This window comes from Typopeltis vanoorti, chromosome 14 (genome assembly GCF_054136105.1).
Source record: "Typopeltis vanoorti isolate ZY-2024b chromosome 14, IOZ_Tvanoo_1.0, whole genome shotgun sequence".
In the NCBI taxonomy this organism is placed as follows: Eukaryota; Metazoa; Arthropoda; class Arachnida; order Uropygi; family Thelyphonidae; genus Typopeltis; species Typopeltis vanoorti.
In genome coordinates this window covers 12,332,511-12,358,663 of record NC_143562.1, presented here as the reverse complement: position 1 = coordinate 12,358,663, position 26,153 = coordinate 12,332,511, and the positions used below count along the sequence as shown (strand labels likewise).

Genomic DNA, 26,153 nt, shown 5'->3' with positions numbered 1-26,153 from the left:
AAACCTGGTTTTACTCCATTTTTCCCAAGTAAGCAAACAGACAAAAATGTCAAGTTTGCGCCTGCAAGTGATGCAAGACTAGCTGATCCTACAGGTAGTGCAAGACCAAGGCAACTAGTGGTAGAGGTGAAACAAGCTCCGATCACTAATCTTAATATTTACCCTTAATGCCAAAACACATCTCCAAGAAGGGGATGTATGATGTTTTGTATTAAAGGCAAGGGGCCACTACCCAGACCGGTTTCGACCTTTTTTGAAGTCTCATCAGTGGGAGCTAGGCTAGAAATACCAAGATTTAGTAATACAGAGCTTGTAAGTATTTTACCAACTGTAGGATCCTGCAGCCAAGATCCTGTAGGAACTTGCACTACCTGTAGGATCAGCTAGTCTTGCATCACTTGCAGGCGCAAACTTGACATTTTTGTCTGTTTGCTTACTTGGGAAAAATGGAGTAAAACCAGGTTTAAAATTGCTTGGTATCTTTAACATAATTATACCCAAGGTAAAAATACTTTCTACATCTATATCTCCTCCTGAGATTTTTATTTAATAAGGTTAAAACACCTTATGGTAACTTGTTTTGGTAAAATACTTACAAGCTCTGTATTACTAAATCTTGGTATTTCTAGCCTAGCTCCCACTGATGAGACCTCAAAAAAGGTCGAAACCGGTCTGGGTAGTGGCCCCTTGCCTTTAATACAAAACATCATACATCCGCTTCTTGGAGATGTTTTGGCATTAAGGGTAAATATTAAGATTAGTGATCGGAGCTTGTTCCACCTCTACCACGAGTTGCCTTGGTCTTGCACTACCTGTAGGATCAGCTAGTCTTGCATCACTTGCAGGCGCAAACTTGACATTTTTGTCTGTTTGCTTGCTTGGGAAAAATGGAGTAAAACCAGGTTTAAAATTGCTTGGTATCTTTAACATAATGAATGAAACACTATTATATTATAATTCCCTTCATTCAGAATTTAACACTACCATCTATTAAGGATAAATGATCACTGCTGTCCTTGCCTAATTTGGACAGACTGGCCATTCTGCTGAGATCAGAATCCAAGAACATCAAGATTATACAAGATTTCTTGAAATCAGGAGGTTCAGGCCGTGCTTCTCATGCTATCAACACTAGACGCAGAGTTCACTGGAATTGAACAAAGATGTTACACTAAAATATGTTTAAATTGATCATCTGCTTCTTGAATTGTATGAAGCTCTATGCCACCACTCTAATCTTAATTGAACAGAATGTATGCCTATCTTAAATTTTGGGAAGTAATTTCAATTAATTGTTTATAATTTTTTTAGTTACATAGCTTTCCCTGAAAGGTGGTACTAGCATAGTGCTGAGTGGAAAGCGACTTTAGTAATTATTTTTGTTATATCTTATTTACTTTGGACTGTTAAAAGAGTGTGTGCATTTGTTTCAGAAATTCAATACGGGATATTGTTTAGAAAACTTTTTTTATTTTTCATGGCACTGATGCCATGAAACAAGAAAAATGGCAGCTAAGGCTTCCTTGTTCACCAAATTTAGTATGAGGCATTTTGTACAATGTGGTGTATGTTTTATGTGTTCATTACCAAGAGTTAATGGGTTATGGTATGAAAGCGCAGGTAGTGAGAGAGCGTATTATTATTATTACTACACCCTCCATGGAGTCGACAGACTCATCGTGGGAGGTTCATTCAACTGACAACATATTTATCATATAGAATCTTAATTGTCCTTAACACTCCTTGCATTAACAACACATTCTAGTAATGCATTCCATTCACTGACAATTTTCCATGTAAAAAAATCTACTCCACACACCCTTCTTCACCACACTTTTACATAACTTCCAGGAATGACCTCTGGTTCTTCCCCTCTCACCTTCTACTCTTTTTATAATCCCCTCTGGATTAATCTGATAAAATCCTCTCACTAACTTAAATGTCTCTATCATATCACCTCTCTTCCTCCTATCCACCAAACTCTGCAATCCACACCTCTTCAACCTCTCTCTATAGCAGCATTCCAAACTTCTGATATTGTCTTAGTCACTCATCTCTAGAGGCTCTCCAATGTCTCCATATCACATTGAAAACCAAGTAACCAGATCTGAGCACAGTAGTCCAGGTGTGGTCTGACCAGTGCCATATACAGTGGCACAACCACTTCCTTATCCTTGCATGTTAGAGTACTTCTTATCACAGCAGCATTACGATGTGCAACCCTAGCAATATGCCCTCTAAACTTTAGTCTACTGTCAACCATCACTCCCAAATCTCTAATCTCATCCACTTCCTGTAGTACGCCACCATCAATATAGTATACAGCCTTATATTTATGCACTCCAGAATGCAACACCTTGCACTTATTTGTAAATGTTTTGTGTGCAAGTCATGTGAAAAACTTATAAATATTAATGTATGGAAAGATAATGAAAATGTTCTGGATATGGTGGAAGTATTGAATGGCATCCTTCACAGGACAAAACAGGTGCTAGAGCGATGGAGAAAAGGTGCAGGCAGGAGAATGAAAGAAAAAGTGAATGGGGGAAAGTATGAAAGTGCATGAAACTGGAAATGGGAAGAAGGTATTGTATGGTGATTCGATGATAGGACAGAGTTGAGAAGGGTCATGATTAACGATGTATGAGAAGATTTTTCAGGAGGAATGATATGCAGTTTATAGATGTATGGAGTGAATTTGATGGATGAAAGGACTTGTATATGCATTTGAATGGTTTCGGAGTTAATGGAGAAAGTGTTGTTTAGTAGGAGTTTGGAAAGGCGAAACTAGAGATATTGGGGGAGCTGCAAACAAGCATGTGTCTGGCTACCCCTGGAATAAATGAGTGTAGTACAGAAATGGTTATACAGTGCTGAATGACATTACACAGGTTTCAGATTCAAGTGGGTTGGTTAATGACATTACACAAGGGTAATTGTGGGTCCAAGGGGATGTTGAAATGTAGGTACACTAATGCCAGAAGTATCAGAAATAAGGGAGAAGAGATTTTAGCATTGGTCAACTTTACTTGGCCAAAAATTATAGGCATCAGGGAAACCATGACAGAAAATAATATAGTTTCAGGGATAGAATGTTGTATAGGTGTTGATAGAATGATAGGTGTATTTTCAGGGAGGATAGAGTGAATAGGACAGGATGTGGAGTATTGCTGATGATAGCTGAAGAACCACAACCAACAGAATTAGAAATTAAAGATTTTAGATCTGTGGGAGATGGTTCATTTGAAGCTGTCTGGTGTGAGAGAGAGGCCAGTAGGGCAAAATATATTGTTAGCTGCTCCTGCTATAGATAGGTCCACAGGAAGATGCCATATATCTAATTTTCTTTAGAACTCTCAAGAAACTGGCTTTAACATATATTTTAAAGCCAGTTTGATTAATATTAGAATTATTTCTTGGCATCCATTAAGTTTTCTAGACATGTCAAAAAGCCATTTGTTATTTGTGCTCCAATATCATATTTCACGGTGAACTCTTGAGCGTGGACACCTGCTCGGTACCCTCTTCAGCATTTTCTTATCTGATATCTATTTTAGAGATTACCAAATCATCTGATGTCATTAAGAGTAGTCTCACTCCTCTCTTTTTTTATTTTTATTTGAAATGCTATACCATTCATACTCCATTTACATGAGCTCATTCTCCATGTTCTTAGACTAATTCACAAACTCTTCTCTCTTAAAATAGTATCCTTCAAGATAAATTAGGGGTTTCGCACTTTCCTCCAGTTGCTGAAAGTGATCATGAAGTGATCACCTGGGGTTTTGGCTAGCCATTTATAGTTGGGTTTTGGCTAGCCATTTGGCTACTCATATGCACTTTTGTGAGGAAAGGATATATGTGGAATTATAAGGCTGGTGATTATGACAAGTTTGGAAGACAGCTTGGAGCTATAATATGGAACGAGGAGTTGAGCGGTAAGGAAATAAATGCTTTCTGGGAACTGACAAAGAAATACATAACAGCATCAATCTGTGAATGTATTCCGAATGCCAAAAGGCTGAATAAGGTAGGTGTAAAATGGATGAATGTGGAGCTTAAGCATGAAATCTGAAAAACTTTGGAGGAAGTACAAGATGAATAATGGTAATAATCAGTTACATGAAGAGTATAAAGAACAAGCCAGGAGAGAGAAGTAAGGAAAACAAAAGTGCAGTATGAACAGAAATTGGCAAATCAGGCGAAGGAAAACCCTAGAGTTTTTTAGATATGTGGCAAGTAGAAGGAAGAATGATCAAGTAAGATGATAATGGAGAAGACATTGTTGAGGTATTCAGTGAACAATTTATAAGGGAGTTTCCTGATCAGGGTGGAATAATGAGTAATTTGAGTGTAGCTGACATAAGAGGATGGCTTAATTGTGAGTGAGCAGGAGGTATTCGAGGAAATAAATAAACTTGATGTCAATAAGGCAATAGGATTTGATGACACATCACCACGCATCTTAACGGAATGTTCCAGGGAATTGGTAGTAGCATTGGCATGACTATTTAAAAAGAGTCGCGCAACAGCACAGGTTCCAAGAGAGTGGAAGGAGGGTAAAATTGTTCCACTGCATAAAGGTGGCGATAAGACTGTGGCTTCAAATTATAGGCCAATCTGTATATCTAGAGTTGTGGTGAAGGTACTGGAGAGAAGTAGGATACAGAAATGGGTTGATAACAGCAGTATTCTCTGTGATTATCAGCATGGGTTTGTTAAAGGGAGATAATGTTTTACTCACTTATGTACTATAACAAGCTGACAAATACCTTGGACATGGGAGATGCATATACAGTGATGTACTTGGATTTTGCAAAAGCTTTTGAAAGCTGCCAACCGACAAGCTGTTAATTAAGTTGAAATGGATGGGATTGGATAGCAGACTTCCAAATTGGATCAGGGTGCAGTATCCCGAAAGAGAAAGGCCACTAGTGGTGTGCTGCAGAGGTCAGTTTTGGGGCCATTGTTGTTCAATTTGTATGTTAATGATATTGGGTTGGGTTTAACTAGTGATATCCAGCTGTTTGCAGATGATGCAAAGCTGGGGAGAGCAATGCAGAGTCAAGCAGATGTTATGGCATTACAAAAGGACTTGAATGGAGTGCATGAATGGATAGGTAAATGGAACTGTCAGTTCAGTGTTGCAAAGTGTAAGGTTTTGAGATTTGGTAAGCTACAATGGGATGCAGAGTATAAACTTGGTGGGAAAACTTTAAAGGAAGTGGAGGAGATGAGAGATCGAGGAGTGATGGTGGACAAGGACCTGAGATTCAGGGGCCACATTGCACAATCTATGAAGACGTCACATCAGATAATGGCAATGATGCAGAGGACCCTGACATGCAGAAATATAGGTTATGATACCATTGTATAAGGCCTTGGTCATGCCTCATATGGATTATTGTGCATGGATTTGGTTGCCGGGTTTTCATAGTGACAAGGATATGTTGGAAAGGGTCCAGTGAAGATTCATAAAGGTAGTCATTGATCTTTGGAATGTTGAGTATGAGGAGAGTTTGAGAGAATGTAAGTTGCAAAGCCTCATTAATAGGAGGAAGGGGGGATATTATTGAGACATATAAGCTAGTCAGGGGTTATCAGGTTGACATGGAAGAGTTTTTTCGTAGAATGGGGGAGGAGGGGTAGAACAAGAGGCCATCGCTGGAAACTCTAAAGGAGGGCATGAGCAGAGGAGTGAGGAGTAGGTCCTTTGCATGGAGAGTGGTTGGTGAGTGGAATGCATTGCATGAGTGTGTTGTGGGTATAGATGGAACTGTCATATTGAATCAGTTTAAAGCACAGTTGGATGAGCATTGTGTACAATAGTGTGTACCTCCCACAATGAGTCTCTGACTCCATGGAGGTCAGATGTTAATAATAATCTTTTTTGTATTAATCTGAGTAAAATTCTTTTACCAACTTGCATATCTCCTCCTTATTCCATTTATTGCATATACTTTCTCCATTTTCCCTTGCTTGACTTCTGTCTTGTCCTTTTTGGAGTTTCTGTCCATTAGGTTTTCAAATCTGTGCACTGTATTACAATTGTTTGTATGTATACATAGTACGATCAGTGCTTTATATATATCAGAGCAATTGTATCCTTGTCACTGCCTGTCTCTTTATAACAACCTGCCATGTAGTCTTCTGAATTTGTGCCTCCTTTTTTGTTAGTGGACAGCAATGGAAGAAACACAGGAAGTAAGGAATCTTGGGGTGATTGTGGATAGAGATTTTAAGTTCCAAGGACATATTGCACAGTTTGTGAAGATGTCTTAGAGAGTAGCAGCAATGTTGAGGAGAACCACAAGACCACAAGAGATAAAAGTGTGCTGTCCCATTGTATAAATCTTTGATCAGACCACATCCGGATTTCTGTTCTCAGATCTGGTCATGGATTTGAAGGGGATGAAGTCACCTTGAAGAGGGTGCAGAGATGGATATAAAAATGATGACAGGACTGTACAACATTGATTATGAGGATAGACTGAGGGTATTCAGACTAGTTTGGTGGATAGAAGGCAAAGAGAGGATAAAATCGAGACATTTAAGCTGTTGAAGGGTTATTATCGTATTAACATTGAGATTTTTCATATGGTAAAATGATAGAAAAGAGCAATTACAAGGGGCCATCCCTGGAAGTTGCAAAAGAAGGTGGTTAGTAAAAGGGTAAGAAGTAAGTTGTTTGCATGAAGAGCGATAGGAGCATGGAATGCTAGGAGCATGGAATGCATTGTCTGAGAGGGTGGTAAACGTGCAGACTGTGGTTGATTTTAAGGAGTGGTATGATAAACTTTGTTGACTAATGTTGACCTTTCATGATGAATCTTGTGACTCTCTGGAGGTCAGGAAAATAATGATGAGGAATTGAACTCAGTGTGGTGTACACTAGCATTAAAAAAACACATTTTTATGTTTTTTTTTTTAAATAAGTCTTTTATGCTATGCTTAAATAGTTAGGCATGCCATGAAATATTACTTTTATTAGTATTAGGAAGAGTTTCTGATTTTAATTATACCCAGTGGTGAGCTATGGAAATTTTAACAAAGGGCTCGCATTGTCGAGGGAAAAAAAAAAAAAAAAGCCGTATTTCACACGAAAACTTTCATTAATACAGCTTGTGTACAAATTCCAATCAAAAAGTATGACAGGACAATCAACTTCTAAAGGCTATCATTTTTAAACAAATATTTCATGATCTAAACATGAAATATTTGCACACAATCGACTGTGTTAATTTATCTTACATAAGAAAAACATTTTTAACTATCAAAATATAATAAGAATGAAATCTTTTATAATCTTTTATAAAACATTTGATTGGCTACCAGAAGGGAGATGGGTAAAGATAGCGCATGCGCTTATTTTATTTTCAAACTTGGGCGTATTCGTTATAGAGGAGTTGAAACAATAATTCCAATAATCTATACACTGCCAAATAGACTAATTTTTGTTAGGTTACGGTATGAGTTTGTCACTCAATATGTTTAAAAAAATTGTTTACTTTATTTTTTCAAAAAAAAAAAAAAAAAAAGAAGAACAAGGGGCTCGCAAATTTGAGAAAACTTTAACAAAGGGCTCGCTTGAGCCCCTTATAGCTCACCACTGATTATACATCAATTTTAGGCAATGAACTAATCTTACTCTTATTACTGTCTATATTAGAAGCAATAGGAGGAGTTTTTGATTTCAATTACTTCTTTGTTTCTAGATCAGAGCTTCTATTTCAACAACAGCAAGCTCGATCAGAAAAGCGAAGATTACACAGAATACTGAAAGAATTTGAGGAAGAATTTCAAAAACAGACAGGAAGGTATGCGCATGCAGTTACCAACTTTTTTTTTTTTTTTTTTACACAGAAATGTTTCTATTTAATAAAAATGGAACTGGGGAAAAAAAAAATTGTTTACCTCTAAATAAGTTTATCAGAAAATTCCTGGAGTTAACTTGTTATTTCTCTCCAAAAGTATAATTATCATATTTGATTTAAATTTTTAAATCTTATTGTGTTTGAAATGTGAAAAAAAAAAATGTACAGTCTTTAACCATCTTACTGGCCATTATGGATCAAATATGCATCCTCATATGCTTCAGTGGTATTACAATTTTAATATGCACTTCGCATCCATGGTAACCTGAATGTATATATATGTCTTGGCTGGTAGCGTGGTTAAATCCACTAAGTGAAACTTAATTATGGTTTGTACCTTGTTTAATGTATGTTTCATTCCAAAATCAAATCAGTTGAGAAAGAAACAAGCAGAAATTATTGAAGACAAAAGATATAGTTTTTACTGAGACTTGACTAACAGCAGAATATGTAGTAAGAGGGATAGAATGTGAGAGGTATAGTATTTTAGGCAAGATAGAGAAAATAGGATAGGGATGGTTACTGCTGATGATAGCAGATGAATTTCAGCCAACAAGAGTAGATCAGGAAGAATAGGTGTATTAATGGCAGTTCACTTGAAGCAATTTGTGTGAGGCCAGTAGGAGGACAACAACCACAACAAACAGGGTGGTTGTTGCCATTTGCTAAAGCATAGACATGCTTTAGAAAATTGACAGAAGTGTGGGTTGACTATATTTACATATGAGCTAGACAAAGTACAACTTAGGGCCTTACATTCATTTCAAAGGCTTCCAAAAAGCTATCGATAAAACTTTAAGACTCCTTAGGGATATTGACAGAAGAAAGTTGAAATACTTTGGACACATTGAAAGGATGGAAGAAGGACGTCTCACAACAGTAATAGAAGGTAAAATTCCTGGAAAAAGAGGAATGGGTAGACTGTCAATGAAATGAATGGATGGTGTATCTGGAGTGAATGATCTTCAGAGTTGAAACCTCCAGAAAAGCATACAACAGAACCACCTGTTGAGGACTGGTGTGACATATCACCAAGCATCTGAGTGACCATTTGGCAATTGATGATATCCAATGATATCATCAATTGCCAAATGGATGAAGAGTGGGATGGGGGGGGGGGGTTCCTCTTAGTGCCCAGCAACCTTAAATCTTCCCCAGGAATGTGGGGAGGACTTCAGCTGTGGAGACATAAATTGCAAGGAGGGATGATCACAGGGCAGGATGGAGGAAACTTTTGTTTTGAGAGTGTTGAATCTAGTCATAGAATCAGAAGACCTGTCTCTCAAAATGGCTACATTGCCTCCAAGTAGGAAGAGCAGTCATGTGGTCTTGACTTGGGAGGTTGAAAATGTAGAATTTTCAGTAAGAAGGGATAGATCTAGAACTAGAAGGCAGGTGATTATGAAAGGGTTAGGAGGCAGCTTGAAGCAGTTCCTGTCATATACAAATCTACAAGGGAAGGATGCCAGCAGCCACATGGGAAATAGTCAAGGAGTGTGCAAAGACATATACTCACAGTCAGGAGGATAAATAAGGTAGCAGTTAGATGGGTGAGAAGTATCATTAAGCTGGAGCTGCAAACATTATCAGCATGCTCGCAAGCAGTATGAGGCTCAGGCAAGAAAATTGACTGGCATCAGGAGGAAGACAATCAGATTATGGAAAAAAAAAAAAAAGCCAAAGGAAATCCAGAAGAGTTCTTTCACTTGTGAAAAGTTAAAGGAAGATTAACAGTGGAAGGATAACTTTGAGTGTTGATAATAGTGTGGTGACAGAAGTAGACATAATAGTTGAGTTACTGAGTGACCACTTTGCAAGAGTCTATCATCCAAATTATGATATTGATGTAATAGGAACTAGCCTGAAAATGGAGGTTAATGAGTTGGAAGTACTTAGAGATATTGCAGAGTTTTACTGCTAAGAAAGTGATAAGATTACATGGAATATCAGCTCACACATTACAAGAAAGTGCAAAGGAATTGGAATTGCTTCTGATCAGGCTGTTTAACTTTAGTATTGGCACTGGTATAGTCCCAAGGTAGTGGAGTGAGGGGGGGGGGGGGAACTATATAAATAGTCCCCACCACACTCCACTATTATTGTTGCATAAAGGAGGCTTCTATACTGTTTTAGCAAATTATAGACCAATTAGCATATTAGGAGGAAGTGGTCGCATAGGTATTGAAAACGTTGGAATTCAGAGATGGGTGGATAAGAATATGATACTCTATAGGGAAGTATGGCTTTGTGAAGGGTCAATCATGCCTTAGTAATTTACTGACTAGCTGAGTTGTATAAAGGGAATGAATGCAGGATGACACTATGAAGCATTTGACAGGATAACTGCATAGAACTCTTATGTAAATTGGAACAAATGGGGATGTATATGAAACTGATGACATGAATTCCAGTGTGGCTGATGAAGAGATACCAAAGAATAGCATATGGAGGAGCAGAATCCAGGATTACACAGGTGTTAACGATGTTCCACAAAGTTCCATGCTTGGAACCATCACTGTTTAATTTGTACTTAAATGATATAGAGAATAATTTGAAGGAAAATATCCAGTTGTATGTAGATGATACAAAATTAGGTAGCATAATAGTTAACAAGGTGATGTAAGAAAGTTTGCACAATGATTTAAACAGGACTGAATGGGCAAAATAAATGAGTACCAGTTTAATGTTGAAAAGTGTAAAGTTATGAATTTTTGGATAAGTGTTTTGTGAGTTTCAAAAGTTGGTTGATAGGTGGGATAGATGGGATATGATAGAAACATTTAAATTACTATAAGGATTTTATATGGTTGATGCAAAGGAAATATTTCAGCAGGTTAGCTAGAGAGAACAGAACAAGGGATCATCTCTAGAAATTAAGAGTGTGATTAGCAAGGTTGTGTGGACTAACTTTCTTGCTTGGTGAGTGGTAAATGAGTGGAATAGGGTTGTCAGAATCTGTTGTGAGTGCTTTGTCACTTAATGCATTCAAAGAGAGGTAATAGATATTGCATGGATACTGTGAAGTCTTTGGACTCCATGGAGATTCTCATACAATAATAATAATAATAATCAACATTTAATTGTACAGTAGTTACCATATATCTTCAGCTTTGCTTGCTAGATGTGAGAGAGAACTGCCACATTGTTCGGTGACTGGTTCAAGTAAGATTTACACAACTAGTATATATCATTTGTAGACTCACTAGATGTTGTTTAAATCTGTATGATCTCATTTTCTAAAAATGAGCAGTAAATGAAAGAGCTGTGACATCTGCTGTTAACTCTTTGAGCAGTAAAGCAGTATATATACATCAACATGCTTCTATCCCAAAAAAGTATCCGTGTGTGTGTGTACATACAGAAGCGAACAAATTAATCCAAACACTCACATTTTAAAGAAAAATTTTAATTTTGCAAGAAAATAAGTTCGAAAATGCAACTACAGCTTTACTCTAATAATTTACAGGGTGTTCGGGATAAATTTGACATATTTATAATTAATTATATTTTTCCGTAAGTTACATGTATTAACACACACTTCTCTTCATTTAAAAGTTTGGACCCTTCTTCATTCATATACAAGATGTCAGAAAGGATGGATAGCTGGAACCCACCTGAATCATGGAAGAGAATAACTTGTATCATGATGATTCGTGCCCGCCATCAAAATAAGGATATTACGACTGCTGCCCAATGCTCCCTGAATACAGTAAAAACAATCAGGCATGAACTAGAGACTTGCAATGGTGACTACGAGGATGTAGCAAGAAGAAAGATCCCTAGCAGACGATCTGATTGCGTTCGTACAGCAGAATTCCTCGCAAATCTGCAGGAACAGGTGTTGAAGAACCCTGGCATTGGAATTCGGGCTTTGTTCGTGGAGTTGCTAACTGTAGTCAAGCCCTGGATAACAAGGGTAGCCAATGGTAGGCCGTATGTATGGCAGCAGGATTCGGCCCCTTGCCACACCTCTGGGAAAAGTCAAAAATGGTTGTCTGAAAATTTCTACGACTTCACCAGTCCAAATGTTTGGCCTCCAAACTCCCCAGACCTTAACCCCATGGATTATTTTGTATGGGGCGCAGTTGAAAAAGACACCAATCGCACTTCCAGTAATACAAAAGCCCAGTTAATGGATAAAATTAAAACAGTTTTTGCGGCCCTTCCCAGGGAGACTGTAGCATCAGCTTGTTCGAGGTTCCGAAGCAGAATTGAAGCTGTGATCGATGCTAATGGTGGTTATTTTGAGTAAATCTTGTTGATAGTATTGTAATTAACTCTGCCTGTAATGTTTTTTTGTCAATTCATTAAATTTAATAGATACAAAGAAGATTTTCTTTTTCCTTACGAAACTGTCAAATTTATCCCGAACACCCTGTATATGTTCCTCTGTTCCTAATAAGTTCATTTGCATAGGCATGGCCTCTACCAATGTAGAACACATTTTTCTTATTTCTGCATCTTGAAATCATACAGATTGTATTATGTTGTCCTTTGTGTCACAATTTAATTTTTTAAGTTTCTTTTTCACTATGGCCAACAAATTTTCTATTGGGTTGATGTCAGGAGAGTTACCTTGGCTACTGAAGCAATTGGATGTTGTGATTTTTGAGGAACTCTTTTACTTTTTTTTAAAGTGTAGTATGAAGTGAGATCCTGTTTGAAGATGAGTTCTTTGTTTTTCTCAATATATGGGACTACTCTTTTCTCCAATATTTTTATGTATTGATCACTTTCATCGTACCGTCACCAGGTACAAGTGATCCTGGACCGTCATGTGTAAAACAACCCCAGAACATTTTTTTTAGCTGTGTGTTTAGGAACTCGTTGAAGGTAGGCAGGAAATCTTCTCGGCCGCTGATTTGCGAACATAGGGTACTCGCTCTTCTTGGACATAGAAATGGCTCTCATCTGAGAATATGACCTTCTTCCACTTCTCAACAGTCCAATCTTTGTACACACTTTTGTCAACAGTTGTTTCTTTTTTCTTTTTTTTTAAGTCTGCAGGCAGTCCTCCTTGCTTCCAACAATCTTCAACAGTCATGTCAGAAACATTAATCCTAAGCTACCAAGTCTCTGTTTAAGTCTGCAGCAGACAATCTTGGATTCAATTTACTTTTCCTAACTAGTAAACAATCTTGAGTAAGTGTAGTTTTCTTTTTTTTCCCATATTTTCCTTTTCTGTCAGGTAAAGTCCTTGAGTCATAGATGTGTGCTGAGAAAGAGTTAATATTTTTTTATTATCAGGACGGGATGTATCCCCTCCTGACAATGGAAACACCCCCTTTCTTGGGGATTTATCCATTTTATAGCTACACAAAATGAATAAAATACTGAATGTCAACTTGTTTACACTGTTAAAAATGCACGGCACTATTAATAAACATCGTCAAGAGTTAAAACACGCAGCAGTCCACCAAAATAGTGGACTAAAACAGAAATCAAAAATAATAAACCAAAACCAAAATTATTGTGAACTGAAACAAAAACTTGACAGAAATTTGGCTTGATCAGATTAATTTGTTTGCTACTGTATATAAACACACACACACACACACACACACACACACACACACACACACACATTCATCAAATTTTAACTGTAGTAAAGCCATAAATGTACATTGATTTTTGAGTTTTTGCAAGGAGGGCTAAAATTGTAAGAACATTGCAATAGATTATGGCAATAATGAGGAGGACAATGACATACAGAAGCAAAGAGGTTAAGATTCCCTTGTATAAGGCTTTGATCAGGCCACATATGGATTATTTTGTGTAAATTTTGTTGCTTGGTTTTCAGGGGGATGAGGATGTTTTAGAGAGGATCCAAAGAAGGTTTAATACTTAGTGTCATGTCTATTGTTGTGTCAGAAATAACCGCCCCACTATCAATCAGCCATTTATTTCGGACCCAACATGAGAAGAAATTGACTTACGATAAAAACATGCTTATACTCTCAAGAGCAGGGGTAAAGAAATAATAAATGAATTGTAATCGAAGAGGTATATCAGTTTAATTAGTAAGATTGTTATAAAATAGTCCAAATTGTATTCTAAAATCATGCCCAGTATGGGAAAATTATGTTAAAGAAATAAAAATCTTATGTCAACCAATCAACGGAAGGTCAAATCACTACGTAAGAGTCCACAGTGACGCAACAGAAAAACTGTATAGCCATCTGGAAACCTCAACCGTAACGGTTTCATCAAGAGCCGTGGAGAAAAGAATGTGACATCATCATTACCTGACAAATCAGGGATAGTAAGTAGGTGACGAAAGTAATGAGAGAGGGCGCTTGCGGATGAAATATAAGGAGCCACGCGCACTTTAAACGCTCTCTCGTGTTCCTGTATTTTCTTGTGTTCTTGTTCGAAGGCCGTGAAGGCTGAGGAAGCTTGTCTTCGGTATCCAGCAACATTCCACGTTGCTGTGGGATCCAATATGCACAAGATATCCGACAGAACATCGGCAGACCAGCAGATAGAGCCATTGGTAAATCTGCTACCAATGTGAGGACAGCGAAGGAGATCCTTCGAGGAGAAAAGAAAGCAAGAGACAGCGGAGCGACAAGAGGCCCTTGCCACGTCCGAAGAAAACCCGGGACTAAAGTTAGTGAACCAACTTCACTAAGGAAATAGCCGGTAAGGTGCAGAACCTTTATTTTATATATAACAAGTCATATAGAAAGAGAGGAAACAAAAGGATAGAGAACTTTGAGCATAGCCCTGCTTGAGCCATCTAAGTGATCCGTTTGGACTAGTCGTCTGTGATAAGACCTTCCTATGTTAGTTTAATCTCTTGTGTAAGAGAGACATTATAGCAGAACAGTTATTAAATGATTCAGTATATGTGATAGTGTGTGAAGGCCCTGTTCCTTACAGAGAGCCTACAACTTATATAAGTTTTACAGGGAAGAGTAGCTCTCTGATTAAAACAGTGACTGTTAATGGAGTAAATATATCATGTACGTTTTGCTAAGGTGATAATATTCAAGAATTGCATAGCCACGAGAGCATCACTTAATCCTAAAGTGAGATACAATCCCTTAGCTCATCTAATTTTATGCTCTTGACATAAAATTAGATGAGCTTGTGTGATAAGAGATATATAAGGGAGATTTTAGCATTTAGGATATTTGAGTGATTTATTACAGTAATATGAAAATCTATGCATGAGTTTATCCTTATGTTATTAAGATATGATTTTAGTGTAAATATCTTTTGTTCAAATAAATGTATTCTTTTAAAATAAAACTTGTGAGTTCTTGTGTCTGAAACTGAAGTACCATTTAGAAAAGGTCGGACCTGTATAAGTAGGGGATATTGTATAAAGAGCGGGAAAAAGGGAGCCACGACTGCATACCACGTGATCTCTAACCTCAATTAAATTGTTGATATAATTAATAGCTTAAGTCTTAGTATCAGAAACTGGTTTCTGGCTGGCGCAGTCGATCCTAAAATAATTTGTCAGGAACTAATTTCAGGTACACGTAACTTCTTAAGATAAGAAACTAAATTAGGGTATTATAAGAAAACAAAAATAACCAAAAGAGCAAAAAAAGAAAACCCAGAAGGAAGAACCAAGGGACGTAACACTATGGAATATCAGCTACGAGGAGAAATTGAGGGAATGCAATTTTCAGAGCCTTGTGAATAGAAGAAGAAAAGAGGAGATATGATGGGAAGAGGCAAGGGTAGAACTAGAGGCCATACCTGGAAGCTATATAAGGAGGATGTGAGTAGGGGAATGAGAAACAGGTTCTTTGCATGGAGTTGGTGAGTAGAATGCATTGTATGAAAGCGTGATGACTGCAGAAACTGTGAATGGGTATAAGGTACAGTTAGATGATTTTTTACATGAAAGAGTATAGACCTCCTTGATGAGTCCTATGACTCCATAGAGGTCAGTTAATAATAATATAATAAATTAAAAGCCTTAGAAAGACTTGATAAAGGTGAATGAAGCACTAACATCAATTATTAACAGAGATGAATCATCATTATGCCATTGACTCTTTTGAGCAGTAAAACAGGATATATACATCACCACGTTCTATCCCAAAAATAAGTATCAATGTATACATATGCTCGTCAAATTTTGTAAAGCCATAAATTCATGTTGATTTTTGAGTTTTTGTAAGGAGATGTTGCAACCTTGTAGGAACTGTCCAATTTTTTTTTCTTGTATTTATATTCCATAGAAGGTGAGATGTATTTTTAACTTACTGCTGAAAGGGTTAAATGCCTTCTTACTCTATGCAGTATTCTACAGTATGGCACACAAAAAAACAGTCTTGAATAACTACAACGATATATGTTATGGAGTAAATGAATTTATTAACAAAGAAATATATGTTTACACATGATGATATCCACAACTTTTGGTGGAATCCTGGTCTGATAAAGCATTAATGATAGATTATGTGCTCGAAATGGGCAACTTGTCTTTCAAAACAGGTTTCATACCGCATGCGAAGGTTCTCTGTCATCTTGGAGAACAAGGGTTGGGACATCTGCTGGACATATAGTGTAATTTTATCCCTTAGTTCATCAGGGTTTGAAGGCAGGTCATGGTGGAATACCCATTCCTTCAATGCCTGCGATTCTGATTTGCATTAACAGTTCGGGGTCTCCTCAAATGCCTTTTGCATTGTAGCAGAATATTGTTCCAATACATTGGAGCCTCTTGATTAAGGTAATGATGACACTATTGTTTGGGGCATGCTTATGGAAAAGACGAACAAACTGCTCACAAACATGTCATAGGCTTTGGACCCTTTGGTCTACCAACTCCATATGAATGAAAATAATGCTCAACAACGAATATCTTTTCTTCTCATGTCAAAACCATTGCTATAGCTAAATGTAATGGCATAGACTCTACTTATGCTTTTCTATTAATGTGCATGTAGTCAAACGATATATCTCATAGCATGTATACTGAAGGGGGTGTCAAAGTTCAGTTTTGGGACCATACCGTATAAGCTTTATGCATTTATGTGTATTTAATGTTTACAGTTAAATCAGCAGTTATTGAACAGTTACATTATAAGGAGAGCCAGGATGTGCAATAGTTGAATAAAGTTCATTGAATTCTTGATCACATTATTTTGAACTTGAAAAAAAATGAAATAGGGGAAAATTTGGAGTAAAGAGCAAAGCTAATGGTAAATATCTGCTGGATTTCTGCTCAGGATAAGAACTAGTCATTATTAACACCATGCTCCAATGTAAAGATGTCCACAAGTTTACTAGGAGAGAAGACACAAGAAATAAAACCTAGTCACCTTATTGACTGTGTCATTGTTGATAGTGATATCTTCATGTTGATACAAGAGTGTACAGAGCATTTGAAATTGGAAGTGACCATCACTTAGTGCTAGCTAAATGTCCTCTATCATCTCTTCAATCTTCTGTATTCAGCTGGCACCTTTGCCATCTCATGGAAAGTAACATATATCCAGTCCATTCCAAAAAGGGGAGACAAAAACCTACCATTTCACTTCTGACCAATTGCCATCACCTGAACCCTCTCCAAATAATGGAGAAAGTTATCAGTGGTCAACTTCTTCACTACCTAGAAGCTCACCAGTTAATCAGCAACTACCAGTATGGATTCTGTTAATCCAGATCCATGGCTGATGTCTTGGCCTACATCACTCACCACTGGACATATGTCATGGAAAGGTTTGGAAAAATGTGTGCTGTTTCCTTTGACATTTCCAAGGCTTTATCGTGTTTGGCATCAAGGACTGCTATACAAACTGCCTTCCTTTGGTCTACCTGCCACCCTCTGTAACTAAATAGCCAGTTTTCTCTCTGGTTGTTCACTATGTGTCATGGTGGATGCACCCTCTCTTCGAGCTTTGCCACCAATGCAGGAGTACCTCAGGGCTCCGTTCTCTCATCTACCCCTGTCTCTTATACATGAATGATCTACTCTCAATCACTATAAATCCTATTCATAGCTTTGCTGATGAGAGCACTCTCCATTCATCCTACTCATTTGACAAACCATGTAGTTCCCAGACATCTTTTACATCAAGATCATCTGCAACCAGTGCCTTAAATACTGAACTCCATACTATCCTTCAGTAGGGCAAGGGTAACCTAGTCACCTTCAGTGCCTCCAGAACGCAGTCCTGCCTTTACTCTCGCAAAAGGGATCTCAGTTCACCTCTCCTCATCCTCAGTAATACACACATCACCAGACAGGATGAACTCCCCCCCCCTCTCCTTGGACTGACATTTACCTCCAACCTCTCTTGGCACAAACACATCACATCAATAGCTTCCTCAGTTTCTAAAACACTAGGCATTCTTTTCTGCTCAAGAATCTACTTTACATCCACCCAGATATTAACCCTATATAAATCCCAAATCCACCCATCCTTAGAATACTGTACATACATTTGGGTTGGTGCACCTAAAATCTCCTTAAAAATTAATGCTATCCATAGGAATGCAGTTTGACTCATAGATGACCCTTCCCTCACAGGCTCACTTCAACCTCTATCTCACATGTGCAGTGTTTCAGCTCTGTCCTACTATAGTACTTCCATGATCTACTCCAGTGAATTGGTAAACATCATTCCTCCACTTGCTGTTAGGCCTGTTAAAACAAGACCAGCTGCTGTCTAACATCCCCTTAGAGTACAACTGTAAACTAACCTTCATCTAATCTGCTTCTCCTCCTCCTCATTTATTTCATCTACTTCTGTCCTCTGGAACAGCCTTCCTAATGATGTATTTTCCAACAGTTTCAACTTACAGCTATTTAAGAATGTCCATAGGTCTCTTCTTTCTCATCCCTCATTTACACCTAATACATGTCACTGATGTGCTATAGGTCCTTTACTTCTTATGTGTGGGATAAATATTTAAAAAAAATTTTTTTTTACAGGATACAATTAAATATTACATTGAAAAGAAAAGTATGTAACATATTCTTAAAAAGAATTAAAGTTTAGCAGATTTTACATGTAAATGCTGGGTATAGAAACAATGCTGGGTATAGAAAAAATGCTGGGTATAGAAACAATGGCATTTATATGCTGTATACTAATGCCAGGAGTATCCGGAATAAGGGAGAGGAATTGGTGGCGCAGATAGCATCAGCCTGGCCAAAAATTATTGCGATCACTGAGACGTGGTTGACAGAAGGGGATATAAAAACAGGAATAGAAGTCACTGGGTATAGCATTTTTCGCCAGGATAGGAGGGGAAAGCGTGGTGGTGGGGTGCTGCTTATGATAAGTGATGACCTATGTCCTCTAAGAGTGGAGAATTTGGAAGGTAGTGAGACAAATGATTTTGAGAGCGTATGGTGTGAGGTAGAGGTAGGCAAGACAGGATATTTAGTGGGGTGTTGCTACAGACCCAGGAGCACAGAGGATGGGGACCAGGAGATGTTTAGACAGCTAAGTTTGGCAAGTGCAAGAAGAATGATTGTTATGGGAGATTTTAACTTCAGTAGTATAAATTGGAGAGAGGAAGATGCATGTAACAATAGGGGAATGGAATTTCTAGAATTCTTGAGGGACAAATGTCTTAGGCAACATGTAACAGAGGGAACAAGAGGTTCAAAAATTTTGGATTTGGTTATGGCATCAGAAGAGTTGATAATAACTGAGTTGACGTCTCTCCCACCAGTTGGAGAGAGTGACCATATGGTTTTGACTTGGAAAATGAATAGACATGCAGGAGTATCAAAGAGACGGGAACTTATGTGGAATTATAAGGCAGGTGATTATAATAGTCTTAGACGTCAACTTCGGGAAGTTTCATGGAGGGAGGAATTGGAAGGCCGGGATATCACCAGTGCGTGGGAAATTGTGAAAGAATATTTGTTATCAGCAATGGTAAGTTGTATACCACGAGTGAAGAAGAGGGCGCAATTTGGAGTAAAGTGGATGACAAACAATATTAAACAGGAATTGCATGCGAAAAAGAGGCTATGGAAGAGATATAAGGAGACAGGTGAAGAGATGCATGAGGAATATAAGACACAGGCCAGAAGAGTGACTCGTGTGGTAAGGAAAGCGAAACTGGAATATGAGAGGAGATTGGCCCTAAGATCCAAAGAAAATCCTAGGGAATTTTTTAGCTATGTGGCCAGTAGGAGGAGAAATGACTGTGGAAGAATGATATTGTGGGATAAAAATGGGAATAGAGTGACTGATGCAGAGGACATAGTGGAATTGTTCAATGAACACTTTATTGGAGTATTTCATCCTAGAGGAGTCAGTTTTAATGCTAGAGGGATAGGACTGGTACGAGGTCTGGAGGTACAGGAGGAGAGTGTGTTTCAGTTACTGAGTACTCTGGATGTCAGTAAAGCTGTGGGACTGGATGGTATTTCGCCACGAGTTTTGAGAGAATGTGCTAGGGAATTGACAATACCTTTAACGTGGCTTTTCAATGAAAGTCTGGCTTTGGCAAAGGTGCCCAGGGAATGGAAGGAAGGTAAGATAGTGCCATTGCATAAGGGTGGTAACAGACTGGAAGTGTCTAATTATAGGCCAGTCTGTGTGTCATCAGTAGTTGTTAAGATCTTGGAGAAAGTAGTGAGGGACCGTGTACAGCATTGGGCAGATGAGGGTAATGTTATCTGTGAGAATCAACATGGATTTGTGAAAGGACGCTCTTGTTTTAGCAATATGCTAGCCTTTTATAATAAAGTTACAAGAGCATTAGATGAGGGAAAGGCATATACTGCAATTTTCTTAGACTTGGCGAAGGCATTTGACAGGGTGCCACATGATAAGCTGATATTTAAGTTGCAGCACATGGGTCTGGATGTCAGATTGGTCAACTGGATTCAGGATTGGCTGTCTGATAGGTATCAGAGAGTTGTGTATGGTGGAGCAGTTTCCAGGAGGTAGAGGGTTACAAGTGGGGTCCCACAGGGCTCAGTACTAGGACCTATATTGTTTAACCTTTATATCAATGACATAGCCAGTGGATTGCAGGGGGATATTCAGTTGTTTGCGGATGATGCGAAGCTTGGAAGGATTATTAGTAATAGTGCAGATGTGGTAGCCCTGCAAGAGGATTTAAATAAGCTAGATAGATGGGCAAATGAATGGGGGTGTCAGTTTAATGCAGCAAAATGTAAGGTCTTGAGGTTTGGGAAACATCGATGGGATGCTGCATACTCTATGGGAGGAGTTATACTGGAGGAAGTAGGGGAGACAAGAGATCTGGGGTTGATGATTGATAGAAACCTGAAGTTTAGGGGACATATTGCAAAGGTGGTGAAGGTAACACAGAGGATTGCTGCTATTATGAGAAGGACACTGACCTGCAGAGATAAGAGGGTTATCATTCCGTTGTATAAGTCTCTGATCAGACCACACTTGGACTATTGTTCTCAGATTTGGTCCCCAGGATTTGAAGGGGATAAATTAACCGTGGAAAGGATACAAAGACGGATGACAAAGATGGTTTCAGGACTGTACAAGGATAGTTATGAGGATCGGCTGAGAGAATGTGGACTGCAGAGTTTGGTGGATAGAAGAAGGAGAGGTGATATGATTGAGACTTTTAAACTGTTGAGAGGTGGTTACAGGGTTGACACTGGGGAGTTCTTTCGCTTGGTTGATCAGCGGGAAGGAGTGATGACAAGAGGCCATCCCTGGAAGTTACGAAAGGAAACTGTGAGCAAGAGGGTAAGGAGTGGTTTCTTTGTGTGGAGGGTGGTTGAGCCGTGGAATGCATTGCCTGATGGAGTGGTGGGAGTGAGAACGGTCAGTGGGTTTAAGGAGTGGTATGATAAACTTTGTGTTTCTCAGGGGGGGACTTCCCCTCGATGAGTCTTGACAGACTTTATGTCTTAGAAAGGACCTCCCTCGATGAGTCTTTTGACTCCTTGGAGGCCTGAATAATAATAATAATAATAATAATAAAAATTATAAACTCACCTATACAAACATTATTCAAGGAGAAACGAAACAATTTGAAAACAAGAATCAAACCTTGGAGTCCCAGTGGCAAATTCTAAAAATATTAAAAAATAAATAAAAAATTCATTTTCAGGTAGGGAAGTATGTGGTGAAATTGTCTGCAAGGATAGAAAAATAAGAACACCATGGTGGACACAAGATGTTAAAGAAGCAGTCCTGGAAAAGAACAAAGCATAGCAAAAGTTGCTGCAAATAAGTTGGTAGATACCCCAAAAAAAGAATACACAGAAAAATGTAAGAGAGCTAAGCTTTGTGTAAAAACAATTAAACAAAAGTCATGGAAAAACTTTGGTAAAAATATAGAAAATAAATATCAGGAAGGTGGCAAAATGTCCTGGAGGCTATTGAAATAGCTTAGAAATGAAAGAAAGTGTACTTTAAAAGGAATCAAAGATGATAAAAGCGATGTGAAAAATGAAAATAAGGATATCCTGGATGTCTGGAGTAATTATTTTGAAAGATTGTTGAATGAAACAAGCAGCGACAAAACAGTAGTAGAAAAGTTTCAAGAGGAATGTAAACAGGAATACATTTCAGCATGGTAGAAATGGCCATCCAGAACTTGAAATGTGGAAAGGCAGCTGGAACAAATGTTATTCAACCAGAAATGGTTAAGTATGGAGGCATAAAAGTTACATAGTCACTACTGCATAATTCACAGCCTGGTAATAAGGTCGAATTCCAGATATAGAGTCCTCTATTTGAATTATCGAGTGGTGTGAAGTTGAAATAAACAGGCTAGTATATCTGATAGGATACTGTTAATAGGCCAGGGAATACTGATTGTGAAATGTTTAGGCAAATTAATTGGGCATATAAAAAGAATCCTGATAGGAGACTTTAATTACAGGAATATAGAAGGAGGAGGAGATAGTGTATGAGAACAAGGAGAGCGAGTTTGTGGAATTTCTGAGAGATATCTCAAGCAGCATGTGACTGAAGCAACTAGAGGCTTTAATGTTTTGGACTTGGTGATAGCTTCACAAGATGAAGTTGTTAATGAGGTGTTGACACTGCTACAGGTGGGTGAGAATGATCGTGAGGTACTTGTTTGGGAAGTGGTGAAACAAGAAAAGGTTATTGCCAAAAATGGATGTGTGGAAGTATAAAGCTGGTGATTATAGGAAGCCGTGTAGCCAGTTATCATCAGTACATTGTCTAGGTGAGCTGAGCAGAAAAGATGTTGACAATGCATGGAAACTCACATGACAATATCTGACAAAAGCAATATATAACTGTATACCAAGGATTAGGCGAGTAAATAGAGTACGAGTGAAATGGATGAACAGTGAAATCAAGCAGCTGTGCTGGAAATGAAAATGCTATGGAGGAGGTACAAGGCAGTTAGTGGTGATTGGATCCATAAAGAGCGTACAGGCTAGAAAGGTGACAAGCATGATAAAGAAAGAAAAGGTGCAGTATGAGAGGAGATTGGCTGGCCAGGCCAAGGTTAACTTGAGGGATTTTTCTGCTATATGACAAGCAAGAGAAAGAATAGTTATGGCAGGTTGACACTGGTAAATAGTCATGGCAGCAGAATAACAGTTGCAAAGGATATAGTGAAATTATTGAATGAGCACTTTATGAGTGTATATCATACTGGTGTAAATGATGCATTGCAATATATAAAAGAGAGGCAAGTATTAGGAGAATTGAAAGTGAAAGAATCAGAGGTATATCAGGTATAAGGCTGTGGGAATGGATAACATCTCACCATGTATATGCTTAAGGGAGATGTGCACCACAGTTGGCTATGCCCTTGACCTGGTTATATAATGAAAGTCTTGCAGTGGGTACGGTTCCTAAGGAGTGAAAAGAAAGCAAAATAGTGCCACTCCACAAGCATGGTTCTAGTACAAAAGGTTTCCAATTATAGGCAGTCTGTATAACTGCAGTTGTGGTCAAGGTGTTGGAGAGATTGGTTAGGAATAGAATACAGGATTGGGTTGATAGACATAGCATTCTTTATGATGGTCAATATGGATTTGTAAAAGTAGGTCCTGTTTTAGCAATTTACTTCCATTTTATGATAGGGTAACAAGTATGTTAGATAAAGGAGAATCATATACAATGATATTCTTGGACTTTGCAAAAGCAATTGATAGATTACCACATAAGTTGGTTTACAAGCTGCAGAGGATGGGAGTAGATAGTATGTTGGTTAGATGGATTGGAGATTAGCTCTCTGAATGATGCCAGTAGGTTGTGTATGATGGAGCAGTGTCACAAAAAAGGAGGGTAACCAGTGGCATGTCCCAGGGTTCTCTTCTTGGGCCCCTTGCTGTTGAACTTGTTCATAAACGATATAACATGTGGACTGGCTGGGGATCTTCAGTTGTTTGCTGATGATACAAAGTTAGGAAGAATTATAAGTAGCACTGCTGATGTTAATTACCTTCAGGAAGATTTGAATAGACTTTTTACTTGGACAAAAGAGTGGAGATTGTAGTTTAAATATCACTAAGTGATATTTTGCATTTTGGAGTGCAGAAATATAAGACTGTCTTGATAGTGCGATACTGCAGGAAGTGGATGCTATTAGAGATTTGGGAGTAATGGTTGACACTAGACTGAATTTTAGAGGGCATATTGCTAGTGTTGCAAAGGCTGCACATTGTAGTGCTGCTATGATAAGAAGGTACTCTAACATGTAGGGATAAGAAAGTGGTTGTGTCGCTGTATAAAGCACTGGTCAGACTACATTTGGAATATTGTGTTCAAATCTGGTCACCTGGTTTTCGGTATGATGTGGAGACATTGGAAAGAGACCAGAGGCGAGTGACTAAGACAATATGAGGACTTTGGACTGCTGGCTATGAAGAGAGATTGAATAAAATGTGGATTGCAGAGTTTGGTGGATAGGAGAGAAAGAGGTGATATGATAGAGACATTTAAGTTAGTGAGGGGATTTTATCGGATTAATCCAGATGAGATTATAAAAAGAGTAGAAGGCAAGAGGGGAAAAACCCACAGGTCATCCCTGGAAGTTATGTAAGAGAGTGTTGAAGACGGGGTGTGAGAGGTAGATTATTTACATGGAGAACTGTCAGTGAATGGAATGCATTACCAAAATTTGTTAATGCAAGGTGTGTTATGGATTTCAAGATTTGATATGATAAATATTGATTAGGGCACTGGTGAACCAAGCAAGTGCTGCGGACGCGATTTGAAGAGCTCCTGATTCAGATAAGTTTTACTAGGAATAATTAAGTATATATACGTAATTGTTTGAGTAAGAGCGGCTGTAAACGTTGTACGTTACCGGTATTATTAGTGTGGGGGATTTTTCTTGCCTAAACTAAAATACGAAATCATTATTATTAGACCTAGTAACCTGCAGAGAGGAACAAAAATGGCGGCGCCATTGTCATTCCATGATTTTAATTTAGATTTCAGTTGTTTCGTTAAGTGTGAGGTCTGTTATATGTATTCCTTCGATTACATAAATGATTTGTGGATGTTTAGTGCGGATGGAAGAAGGGTGTGTGCGAAGTGTGATCTGAACGAGGAACTGATGAATGCAAATATGAAATTGATGACAGAAAGTGTTAGTACCGATTGTGTCGCGAGTGCACGTTGAAAAGAGGACGGTGAGAAAGAGAGGCGAAAAAATGTTAAAAAATCGGGAAAAAAAGAGCGATTTGAAAACCGTAACAGATGTTAAAAGGGACGAAAGTGAGGCGGAAAGAAATGAAATTGCGAGAACGAATGAAAGTAGAAATGGCATGATGCAGAAATCGCAAGTGAAAAAAATCGAAAGAATAAATGATAGCAAAAAACGAATGAATTATGGCAAAAGTTGGATGCATGTTGGACCGAAAGTACTAAAACACAGAAAGATGAATGACAGTAAAAGTGAGAAGAATGATAGCGAAAGTTGGACGCATGTTAGTCCGAAAGTACAGAAACAAAGAAAGCTAAATGAGAGTGAAAGTGGGAAGAATGATAGTGAATGTTGGACCGAAAGTACGGAAACAAAGAAGGATGAATGAGAGGGAAAGTGAGAAGAGGGAATCGAGAGTTAGAAAGATTTAATGATAGAGAGAATGTGTCGTGGGATTCGGAAGGTGAATTGAATTGGATGAGGCAAGAAATGAAATGGATGCGGAATGAAATTAAGAGAATTCAGGTCAAAACTATTAAAATAAATCATGATGGCATGAAAGAGTTAACGAAAGATGAGCGAATGGCATTGTATGGCGATTCCATTATTAAAGGTGTGCTAGAGGATAAAATGCACAAGGTATGTTTTCCAGGCGGTAAAATGAGTAGAGTGATTGAGGCATTGGATATGAGGCGGGAGCGAGCAAAAGAG

General features: G+C 38.2%; 1 protein-coding gene across 1 annotated transcript in view; it reads left to right on the top strand.

Annotated features, from left to right (window-relative positions):
- LOC150099235 (protein FAM13A-like) overlaps positions 1 to 26,153 on the top strand; it is a 267,122-nt gene that overhangs the window by 213,051 nt on the left and 27,918 nt on the right. Inside the window, exon 20 of the mRNA XM_090404288.1 lies at positions 7,716 to 7,817. Within this exon, the coding sequence (XP_090260414.1) occupies positions 7,716 to 7,817 (102 nt within the window). The remainder of the gene's footprint in view (positions 1 to 7,715; positions 7,818 to 26,153) is intronic.